This window comes from Furipterus horrens, unplaced genomic scaffold (assembly GCF_987537825.1).
Source record: "Furipterus horrens unplaced genomic scaffold, mFurHor1.1.pri manual_scaffold_3, whole genome shotgun sequence".
Lineage (NCBI taxonomy): Eukaryota > Metazoa > Chordata > Mammalia > Chiroptera > Furipteridae > Furipterus > Furipterus horrens.
Window position 1 is genome coordinate 201627803 of NW_028327173.1, and position 12371 is coordinate 201640173.

A 12371-nucleotide genomic window follows, 5' to 3' on the forward strand; every position below is an offset into this window, starting at 1 on the left:
CCATGAGAAGGCCTGAGAATGGAAACCAGCAATGTACTAAGAACAGCTGAGCAGAAAAACACTGAACGTGGCGGGTCTGTGTCCAATTTCTCAAGACATACTTGATGGGACAGAGCAATGCACTCCTACGTTTAACTCACTATTATGTGGATTTTCAACAGTAAACAGTCAGACCCATCCTAACTAATCCGTTCTTGGTGGTCTCATATTCATTCTCACAGCAGAAGAATGCTATGTTAATTTATTCAAGTGCTCCCCCAAAAGGAATAGTTCAAACTTGCTCATTGCTATCTTTTATCTCAACTCCAAATGGCCCTCTCTGGGGAAGAGAAGCTTCCCTGATTAACCTCAAATAACACCAATCACTTATTGATCTGGCATGTTTCCTGTACTTGTGGTGGTTTACTCTTTTATTCTTTTATTTATTTTGTACAATGCCTCCTGTTTCCCTGGAATGTAAGCTCCTAAAGGCAAGACCCAAATCTCACTTTTTATTTTAACCTTTGACATCACCAAATAATTCTAATAGGCAGAGGGTGCTCGAAGTCCCCGCAAGTAGAAGTAACGGGATCCTGAAGGCCGACTAATGTGGAGGCATGCCACAGAAACAGCCTCAGTAAATCCCTACAGTCAGAAAACTTGGGGCCAACGTCAGGCCGGTGTGGAAACAAATGTAGCCAAGGGATCGACTCTTACAGGGGTAGTTAGATATATAGTCACTGAGACAAGCAGCAGGTAAGTTAAAAATGACAACAATGAGACACTTTAAAGGTGCATGAAACCAAAATCTGTAAAAAGACCTGCCTAATAAACACAGTATCATCAAAACATCACCTTAGCCTTTTAAAATATATATATCCATCTTTCTGTGTCAGGTGCAAAAAACATCCACTGGAAAGGCAGTGGAATTTTCTATAAAATATAAAACCTGCCATCATCTGGCCAAAGCGTAAGAGGAGCATTAAAATGACCAAGGGCTCCATGAGAGAGTACAGAATAATCCAAATAACCCATCACTATTTGTGAAAGAAGCAAAATCCATGACTTTCAAAGAGGAGGTCAGTGTGCCAACTTCCTACATTATTTACTGCAGAGAATTATCCTGCAGCTAAAGTGATTTCAAAGGGAAATCCCGAAGCCTCTTCAGCTCAACAGGGGAGGTTCTGAGAACCTTTTCTTGCTGGTCGGAGATCCAGGCAGTACATCAATGAAGAAGCAGCTCCTAGACTCACAAAGCCCTACCAAAGAGAATGCAACATTTCCTGAACTGTTACTGGACAGATACACCAATGAGGCCCTTGGGCCCAGAAGAACCAGCCCAGGGAGGAAACGGGATCATCACTTGCCCCAGAGACCACTCTTACCCACCTAACCACGTGTTTACATGTCCGACCATCCAACAGTACCCTGATTTTTAGGAATTTATCCACCAAGACCAGACTGCACAATCTTTCAAAGAGCACTATTTATCCCCTGCCCCCCACACACAAAAACCAGTCATTTCTTCTTCCTAAAATGATCATTAATTAAATTAGTATGTTACTAGTGTCAGGGGAAAGGAGGAAATGTTCGTGTTCTGGGTTTAAACCATCAAGAGGAAATATATCAGGGGACCTGGGCATGTGGGGGTGCTGCTGCGTTGCTACCTCATTTTCTAAACTGCCTTGGAAAAGGAATCTCATCCATGGGAAAATGAACATCAAGGGGGCTAGGAACTGGAGGGAAGACTTGTATAAACAAGTGTCTATGCAGGGATAAGGGGCTCTGAACTTGGGCCAGGTCACAGTGGAGATGGCCCAGGAGGCACAGGGGCCTGGGGCGGGGCCTGGAAATAGAAGTCAGAGAGGGCAGTGACAAGCTTTGTACAGGTGTGACACCTTTCCATTTGTTGACTAAGACAGAATTTGGCCCAATCTCAATGGCACAAAAACATGCTCTATATTTACCTTTCTCTATCCTATACCCCTCGAGTGAATATTGGATTTATTTGGGTTATTTTAGTCCCCCAAAACTCATGTATATAGAATATTTTGAGGAAGCACATAAGAGCTTCTATACTAAGAAGGTGGAATCAATCACTGGGGTTCAATTAAGCACATACATGCCCTTCAGAATGGGAGGGACTTGGGGTGCCTTACCATTCTGCTACTTACTAGCTGTGTGACCTCCAGTGAGTGGCTTAACCACTCTAAGCTTAATTCATCATCTATTTTAAGAAAGAAATGGGACTACCTCATAGGGTAGAAAGGAAGAAAGGGGATAGTCAACTCTTGTTATAAAATGCCAGGGGTTCTTTTCCTTTCCGGGGCAGAGGTTCCATTCAATAAACAAAATAAACTAAATAAACAAAATCTTGGGACCCTCTAAGAAAATGCAACACGCATAATCACGTGACACGTGGTCAATAATTTCAGGCTTTCTGCAGAGCCTCTGACACCCAAAGACTCACGTTAAGAAGCCCTAAGCAACTACAAACTCCTGCTTCCATGTATGAGGAAACTGGGGTCCAAGCCACATGCCACCAGGGTAAAAGCCAGAAGCTGGTATCCTGGCTACCAATCCAGTCTTTTTTCAACCAAGTTTCCTATATTAAAAAGCTAACATTATATTTTAAGCACTCAGTTCTGGATAGACAAAACATACTTCTGTACAGTGTTTCCATTATAAACCCTCTTATGACAACAATCTTTTGTTGTTGTTCAAGTGGCAAGAGGGGAAGTTGAGAAAAAGCACAGAAATAGAAACACACATACCTGAACCATTATCATCTAGTCAATAAAAAAAAAAAAAAAAAATAGCTGCCTTTTACTTCTCATTTACAAGTATTCAGGAGAGGTTAGTCCTTCCTAATCTTATAGTCTTAACTAAGGTCTGTATTTAGGAGGTATAAAACTTAATCCCTGACTTTGAAACTCTATCTTGATTGATTCAGGCAAAGATTCTCAATAGATGAAACCATAAGATGAAAGACTGACGGGAACTCTGTAGAGGAGGGAGCAGCCGACCCCACATGAACCTAGAGTTGGAGCTCAGCATTCCCAAGAACGGGTCTACCAGGCTTCCGCATGTGACAACCCACAGTGCCCTCCATAACGTACCCTTGGGGGAAAAACCAAGCCAGGATGTGATCTAGTCTTTAGCACTCTCGGAAAACACAGAGGAACAAGCTCAGTGAAATCTCAGTGAAGCAGACAGGATATAGACAGGACACAGACAGGACAGCGGTCTACAGTCCAACGGATGGGTCTCAATAACAAGGGTGGGCGTGAAAGGGAGTTGGAGTGTGACTGCTGTGGTGAAGAAACCTAAGAGCCGATTGCAACACATAAACCATGTTTGGATCCTAACTCAAACATTCTGTAAACCATCAGGGAGGTCTGAATATAGACCTGGGATTAGGTAATAACAAAGAACTGTTCATTTTGTTATGGGTGACACTGGCTCTGTGGTTATATAAGAAACTGTTGATGATTCTTATGCACACACGCTGTACTATATTGGGATAAAATGACGTCAGGTCTGGGATTTGCTTCGAAATACTTAAGCACAGCAAGACAAAAACGAATGAGGCAAGGGAGGGAAGCCCTTGTTAACTACAGAATCTGGAGGTGAGCACTGGAGGGAACGGTTATATATTTGTCATACTTGTCCCTCTACTGCGCATGTTTAAATTTTTCATGATTGAAAAAAATAAAACTCTCCCTTTTAAATTTCTTCAAGAGATAAAACTGAAAAGGAGGAAGAGATAGAGAGATAAAACGGAAGCAAAACCCTCTATTTTGCCCTTGATTTACTCATTCATGAGAATATGTTCTTGATGAAATCTGCACTGGAAAGAACCCAAACAACATCTAGCTGAGGGATTCTCAATTCTGGCTGCAAGTCAGAAACACCTATGAAACAGCTTATCATGACACAGGTTTTCCCCAAGCTACCTCAAACTCACTGATTCAGAGTCTCCGGGGAGGGGCCAAGAAACCCTCCTAGTTTGTAAGGGGCTCAGGCGATTCTGATGCACTCAATCTAGTACATTCCTGAGCGCCAACATCCCCACCAAGCAGTGGTCCAGCAGGGTGTATGTTCCAACCCCTCAAGGACAAGGATCACACAATATTCTGGGTTCTCACAGTTATGTCAGGTTTTAAACTGGGTTCTATACTTTTAAAAGAAAAAAAAAAAACAGGAATGGCTAACTCTGTGAATATAACGTGCAAGGCTTCCGTGCTCCCCTTCACCCACCCTCTTTACCACCAGTATTCGGGGGCACTCGGTCACTGTCACTGTGCTGCAGCTGAGCCTCAGTGTGGGAGCTAACGCCAAGTACAATCCCCTGGAAAGAAAGCAGGTTACCTGTAGGGCCAAAGGAGGTTTCACTGAGCAAAGTGCCAGGGGAAATGCCTTTCCCTTTGCTCAGCTAGCCAGGAGAAAACCCCACATGTCCTGGAAGTCCCTGAGAGGCTGGGCCTCTCAGAGCGACCACCAGCTGGCCCCATGGCAACCCAAGGGCAGGGGAGAAAAGGGGAAAGAAAACTCACTCTGTGCTTTGTTCTCACAGCAGGACAAACCCTGGGAATAAGACTCTCAACCACAAAACTGATGGTGTTTCATCAGAAACATGTCAACACAGGTCAGCACAGGTAGGAAGCCAGAACTCAACATGTCATAAGATTCACAATCGTAAGTCCTTAAAACCGTTCCCTTTCAGCAGGCGATGCCTGCATTTATTCAGAGTGACAACTGTCACCCCTGGAAACGTATGACTGGGGCGGGAGAAGGGAGGGTTCTCCCAGAAAAACCATCCAACGCCGGCAGGCCACACCCACGGCAGGTGAACAGTCCTCCCAGTCTCTGGACACTTCGGAGTTGCTCCTTTAACATTTCAGAATGTGCGTTTGCTGAATTATTTTTATGCGCACCAGTGTGACTACAAACAAGGACACTTTGGCACTCGGGGACTGTACAATCATCGCTTACCAAACTAAAAGCCGTGTTCCTTGCCTTGTCAGTGACATGCGGCTTTGGGGCACCTGAGCACCACTTTCTTCCCCACGCTCGAATCTGAACATGCTTTCTAAGACTTCCCCTTCCTTGCCACGAGGACCCACCTGTACAGGGGAGCTTTTAGTACCACAGGCTTGGTTGGTTCTTTACGGGAAAGCAGCGAATTTTCTCTAAGTTCAAAGAATGATCTTAAAACACTCAACAGAGCCGAGTCTGGAGAAGGATCTCCAAACACCCATGCTGAGATGTGGAGGGGAAGAGGAAGAGAAGTGGACACCTGGGGACAGCAGCAGCACCTCACGACTGTTACAGTGATATAGATATGAGGATCTGGTGAAGGAGGAACCCAGAACCTGGATCAAGGCATCATCCGCACCAGCAACCAGACAGACTCCGTGCTGTCCTTTCCCCGGCAACGCCCCTCTTCAGACCCTTGCATGATGCCCGCTCCCCACCTTGAACATAAACTCTAGGTGAATAGCATTTGCAGACAAACGAGTGCAGCTGCAGCACCGAGAAAAACGGCTTCACCACTTCCTTATTCGTACTGTTCCCTGCCCAAGACAAGTAGAATTTCCTCAGGCTTAAGATTCTAACGGAAACAGAAACAGGTTTCTGGAGAAAAAGAAAGTAAAAGTCCCAACCCTGCACCGCTGCTGACCCCACACAATAGCGATCCCGAGCCCAAACCTGAACTTCAAATAGGGGGAAAGCAGACCATCAGCATTATTAATGAAAAACAAGGCTGGAAAGCACAGTCGCACGTTAACTGCGGAGAGATGATTTCTGGCAATTAATTTTAGCTGTGGCAATGTTACGTTACAGAACTCCAAGTTAGATCACAATTTTACTTTTCCAGCTTTAACAGTTAACCCAATTTCTATTGTACCCATAATATCTTTTTAAGAAAAGAAAAGCAGATTATTAAACTCATCTCCTTTTAGTGGACCATGAAGCTGAAGCTAAGGCTTTAAAATCAAAATTCAACTTTTTTTTAAGTCAGTCTCTAGTGGGAACTTTACCCTGAGCTAATTTTTCATATTCAGGGAGTTTCAAAGTTGCTAAACACTTAGGTAGACATCTGATTTCAAGAGTCACCTGGGCAATTCATGTCTGTCTTTGTTTAGTCTTGGAGTATATAAGTATGCTCAAGCTGACTCCCAGGGTCCATTACTGTCCATTTATTCCAGGATACACCTCATGGTTAATGGCTGGCTCTTTGTATTCTAACCTGACCCACCCACACTGACAGGAGAACCAATCAAATGTGCAAACCACTGTTTTGCGATTATATTCAGATACCACAGTGGGAAAACCTCAATCCAACACAAACACCAAAAACAGTATTTAATTAATATGCTTAAGGAAGAGGAAGCTTACAACTATCTAAATGAATAAAATAAACTATCCATTTATAACTGCTATTTCAGCGTGGTGACTTTATATTCCTCACCGATTTTTTAATGAAGAAAAATTAAAAGTTTTTAAAAGAAAAAGGAAACTCTTGAGTTCCAGACACAGAGGCTTACCTGACTCCTCTCTTTATCCACTTTCTTAAAACACTTATTCAAAGACAAGTTATGTCTCACTGAGTTTTTCCACCCAGTAGGTGCATTTGCAAAATACGGGAAATGTTCCAAGATCCAGTTGTAGATATCCTTTACTGGCAGGCGCTTGGTTGGAGAGTCCTCGATGGCCATAAATATGAGGCAGCTAAAGGAGTAGGGGGGCTTGCAGTTGGGGTTCTGCCTGGCATCGTAGGGCATGTCAGAGTGGGCGGGGGATGGGGGCGTGTCGTCGTCCAGATCCTGGACGGGGCTGACGCTCCTGAGGACCGACTCCCCGAAGCTCTTCAGCAAGTTCTTGCTCTCATGCAGCCAGTTCAGGTTGGTCAGCTCCTCATCTTCCATGGCCCCCTCTTCTAATCTGATGTCGGGCAGAGAAAAGTCGAGGTCATCGTCTTCCTGAAGGGGCTTGGAGAGACCGCTGCCCCGGTAACACTGACTCAGCCCGCTGGAGACGCTAATTCCTGAGCTTTCTGGCTTCTTACTGGGAGGCATGACTGGACCCATTTACGTGAAGTCTCCTGGTAAATACATTACACAGAAAAGATAAGTTAATGGAACCCAAACCAGAAAGGCAGCTGTGCCCTCCTAGTTCTTTTAACCCCGCCCCCACCCACCACAGCCCTTTATGGACTCCCTCCCACGCAGGAACACCTCACAGCTCCTACACTGAGTAACGCAACCCCACAATTCTACCACACAGAGACGCATTGCAAGTAACATCAGCCCACCATGCATGTACCACGGTGACCTGCCACCCTGTCAATACAGTAAGACTGGAGATCTCTACCGCATCTTTAACGTGCAAATGCCTTACAGAAAGAACAGGAAATTTCACAATGCCTTCCTTCCTGAATCTATGAACACTCTCACTGTGACCCTGGGAAAATCAGTTCTTTCTTGCTTCCTCAGTTTATCTATCACACATGAATATATACAAAGGTAAAAAATATTTCAAGCCTCATGATAAACACTACCTACTAAGTTCAGTGCACAACTCCTGTCTCTTGGGTTGATAGGTCTCACTGTTTACTGTTCTCAAAAAAAAAAAAAAGAAAACACCTGTAAGTTTAAGAACAGTTGTTTCAGAGTTTCCATACAAAGACTATCCATCACTCCGCAACTTTAATTACATTGCAATTCTGTGGATCTGAACTGGAGGAAGAAGTACATTTAATTTTACTGCGACACTGCATTCTGAACGGAAAAGTGAGTAACTTCAAACACCACACAAGTAAATGGGAATATGAAAGATAAGCCATTAACCAAAATTAGAATTTGGGGGGGAAAAGTCAGGACAGCAAAGAGGCAGCTTCAACAAAGGAAGGCAAATGCAACAAAAATTGCTACATAATTCTCTTTTGCTGCCACCCCCATTTTTATCAATGACCTAGAACAGGGAGTAAAATATCTAATGAGAAATGAAAATGAGGAAATGGCGAGTCCACAAACAGAATAACCCCAGCAGGTACAACACAGTTCCACTCCCTGGTAATCAATGTAACATCGAAAGAACAATGAAGATAATGAAGAGAAGTCTCCCACTCTCCGTGTATGGCGCTCAAACAATGCACTTGGTTTAAGAAATGTGTCTGTTTTATTTTTTCCCCCCATAAGTGAGATCAAGCAATTTATCCAGGAAAAACAACAACAACATTAAAAGCAAAGAAATGATCATTCTAGAGCTCAGAAGGTCCACTACCACGTGCCCAAAATAACGGCCACTTCAGCGTAGGGAGCTCTAGAATGGGATTCTAGAAAGCAGTGGTGGGCACTACACAGCCAACCCATGGTGCTCCAGAATGCAGGACCCTCCCACTTCCAAAAGGGGGTCAGACAGAACCTGCTGACAGAGGGCCTCGGGGAGCTCTCTGGCTCAGCTGTGAGATACCCAACTCTATAGAAAGAAAACTATGGGCACTGAAGACCATGGAATGGGCAGTCTACACACCTCAAGTTCATCCGTGGACAATACTTCTTTCTATCATGAACTAACCTGAGTAGTCATGACACATTTTAAAGGACTAGTATCTTTAGGCTTGGGAGTTTGACAGAGACCAGCCTGATCAGGCTTGTACCTTCTTTATAAGCAAACCAAAACTGGGTTTGTCTCTCTCAAAGTTTCCCAAGATCCCGATAAAAAAACAAATTTTCTGATAACCAGGAAGAGCCACACAGTTGAGTACAAAAGAGAACTACTACCCAGCCACTGAAGTCAACTTTAGCTCTACACGAAAGTTTTATGTCTCCTGAGCTTCCAATGGGAAAATTATATCGTGGCTGACAGTGAAGTAATTTAATTGCACTGTTGCTATGACAACATGCTGCTCTCTTTCTTTTTAGTTTGCTTATTTGTCAGTAGCTTCCCAAAGGAACTAACACACTATTCTCCATGTTTTCTTTTGTTTTAAACAAACATTGGCAGCAATATGGTTTTGTTAGAAAAACGGTACTGTCAAGAAAACAGGGTTACGGGGTTCAGTTCCCTTGGGTCATTCCTCTGCTTTGCGCCTGTCCTCCACCCATGCCCTCCGACAGTTAAGGGCATCCCTACAAACCTATTTTAGAGCGACAGTATCAAGAGCGGCTGATCACTCCAGTTCCATTTTTTAAAAAAAACAGTTCCCAGAAACCACAGCTGAGTTTTCCATTATTATTCTCAAACTACATAATTCGCCAAATCTTTTTTCCTCCAATTTTAGAGGGGGGTAAAAAGAATCCGGATCATGTGAGCCTGCAGTTAAGCAAACATTTTTAATCTGCTGCGAGAAAGGCTGCTCCATCATATACTCAGTTACTTACTAGCGACTTTCTTACAACTTTTCGGTTGGCTATTGGTTACTTAGGGTCTCCTGCCACATACACTCACACACACACACACTCTCTCTCTCTCTCTCTCTCTCTCTCTCTCTCTCTCTCTCTCTCTCTCTTTGTTTGTTTGTTTGTTTTAATGACTTGTGTTGGTTATCTTTTTTGCTTCTCAACGGAGAAGAGGCTGCAGGAAAGCTAGTTCCTTGCCGGCTATCAGAATCGTCTCCAAATAACTGACAAAGACATTACCAGCCCAGCTCTGAACAGATGTTCGGTGTGAACTTTAAAAAGTTGAGAAATCCTCCCCAACCCTAGCAGGGCAGTCTCAACGTTGGGGGGGAAGGAACCCCCACCCTCCGCGCGCACACACACGCACGCGCTCCACTTGCATCTACTGTACTTGTCAAAAACATTTCAAGGGGATCTGCGGGAGTGGCAATTGGCTGCGTCCCGCGTCAATCAGCTGAGTTGCCGAGCAACGGGGGAAACTGCTCTTCTCCCCGTATACAGGGCAATTGGGAGCTCGCATACCTTCACTGCTGGTCAGATGTCATAAACCTTTTATTGGTCGCACTGCTGGGAGCCTTAAAAAAACATCAATAAAAGCCCGCAGCCCCCCAACTTCTCTAGGACCCAAGGAGGGCTTCAAAGAGGGCCGGGATGAGGAGGGGTCGGGCCTCGGGGGTCTTGGGAGACGCTCACTGCTAGCGCTCAGCCTGCACAGTTGTGGGGGCAGGGTATCTTTGTTAGGAGCCTGTTTCTCATCTTGGGGTGTCCCATGGATCAGCACCCTCTCCCCCGGCCTGGAACGGCGGGGATCCCGTCCTCCGCGGACAATACCAACACTGTTCCTTTCGGGCGTCTTTTCGGAAATCGAGGCACCGGGAAACAGCCCACACGTCGGGGCAGGAAACTCTTTGGACCCGGCAAGTTCCCCGCTCGGGGGCTCCCGTCTCCCCGCCCTGCCAGGCCCCTGCCCTGCGCTCTCCCCCAAGAACCGTGGAGTCCCTTGTCTGCCGAGAGCCTGCAGGACCTCCTTGGACGAGTGCCCCCGGCCCAGGTCATCCAATCCTGCTTGGGTGCCAGCGAGAGTGCGGAGCGAACTCACCTGGCCGGAGCAGGGCGCGGGGGCGCGGGGACGCCGCTGCCCTTTAGCGGGAGCCGACAAACTTTCTCGGGCGCCCAGAGGGCATCGCTTGGTGGCCCGGCTGGAGACGCGCCGGCACGGCGCGGCAAGCCCGGGGCAGCGGGCGGTGGGGGGCGGCCGCGGGCGCGGACAGCAGGGGATCGGGGGTCGCGGCGCGGCATGGGACCTGCGGCGTCCGCCGGGCGCGCTGCGCGTCCTCCCGCCGGGCCGCCGCTCTCCCCGCCCCGTCCCGCCTCCCGCTCGCCTCCGCCGCGGCGCGTCGGGCTGGGGCGCGTCGAGCGGCGAGAAATTGTTTCCACTGCAAACAAAAAAAGGCGACACATGACCAGCCAGGAGGAGGGGAAGCGCGGGGAGGGAGGAGAGCGAAGGGGAGGGACGGAGCCCAGGAGGCGGAGGGAGCCGGAGAGAGGGAAAACGTGGGCCGGGCCTCAGGGCGGCCTGGGGTGCGGGGTGCGGACCCGCCAGGACCGGCCTCGCCCGCGCCCCCCACTCCATGATCTGCCCCTCCCCTGGGCGTTCCCGGGGTGCAGCCGGGGCGAGACCAGGCTGAGCCCCACGGATTCGCCTCCTGCGGCACCGCGGAGCTAGGGTGGTGGGCTTGGCCCCCCACGAGCCCGCGTGTCCACGACTGTGGGAGGCGAGGCTGGTGAGGTAGGAGGCACGCGGCCTGTCCCTACCCCTGGCTCTGGCCACGCAAGCGGGCCGGCTTTGCGCTGCTGGCTACGTGTCCCCGGAACGCTCCTACCCCATCCGCATGCCTTACATGGCTCGAAAGTAAAAATAAAAAGAATTACGATGCGGGTGAGGCTTGCAAGGGGGAGATGAGATTCCACTTTTCCCCAACTACGGCGTCCTGGCGGGACTCCCAGGCCGTAAGCAGAGCTCCCCCAGCGCCCACCTAGTGCCCTGGGAGAAAAGGCACAAAGGCACCACTGCAGCCTCCGGCCCAGGTGGCCGCTCCTTCAGTCGCCTGCCGGCGCCTGTCTGCCGAGGGAGGGAGGGTGGCCATTACAGATTACAGAGCAGAAGGCGCGTCCTAAAGGCCACGCCAGTGGGGCCTCTCCAGTGCGTTGTACTCAACGCCCCGACCCACTTCTAAACCTCTAGCGAAAAAAAGCTTCGTCTCCTTCATATTCGAGCTCTCAAGAACACACTATTCACAGGACTACCCTGCAAAGGGTGCAACCACCACTCCAAGTTTTTAGGCTCCTCCAAAGAATGGCCACCCACTACGAAAGTCACACCTAGCAGTAGTCTTTGGAGAAGAGGAAAGGAGAGTCCTACAGGACACTCTGGTGGTGACATAAATAAAAATATGATTGCATAACTCTCCCAGGTAGCCAAATCAGCAGGTTCTTCCACAGAAAGGAAGCCCAAGTCACTCCTGCCACCCCTACCTGAACCCACCTGAGCCAGTGGACAGGCCATTTTGAACTATTTGTAAACTACAGAAAAACCAGTAAGAAGGCCAGAGCAACTGCCATCAGAAAGCCCTCTAGCTTGCAGTACTTTGCAACCTAGCCAAAGGGGAAGAAAAGTCCCATTGGGTGTCTGGGTTTTTTTTGTTTTTTTGTTTTAATTTCAAAAAATAAAGACCCCCCAAGTGATTGAAGAGTCATTCCCCTTAATACAGCTTCAAGATGGTGGGCGGCAAGTCTTCAGCCAGGACCCAGCACAGGCTTCATTACTTACCAGTGCCGTGGCAGATCTCAACCAGGAGATGATTCAGAGGTGGAGATTGAGGGGCAGCCTGAGTTCATCCAGCCCCACCCCATTAATGACTGAGCACTTGATGTGATCTACCCGAAGCCATCAGGAAAAGGTGTGAGGTTAGAGAAACAAACTGG

The 12371-nt window shown here is 47.6% G+C and overlaps 1 protein-coding gene across 5 annotated transcripts in view; it reads right to left on the reverse strand.

Moving 5' to 3' along the window:
* FOXN3 (forkhead box N3) overlaps positions 1-12371 on the reverse strand; it is a 360583-nt gene that overhangs the window by 208852 nt on the left and 139360 nt on the right. For 3 of the 5 annotated variants that reach the window (XM_090271286.1, XM_090271285.1, XM_090271282.1), the window contains exons 1-2: positions 10486-10550; positions 6531-7087 (exon numbers count right to left, since the gene is read on the reverse strand). In XM_090271286.1, coding sequence (XP_090127412.1) covers positions 6531-7073 — 543 coding nt within the window. In that variant the 5' untranslated portion in view covers positions 7074-7087; positions 10486-10550. Of the gene's footprint in view, positions 1-6530; positions 7088-10485; positions 10551-12371 lie in introns of those variants that run through there. The other 2 variants (XM_090271283.1, XM_090271284.1) reach the window with 1 other exon arrangement.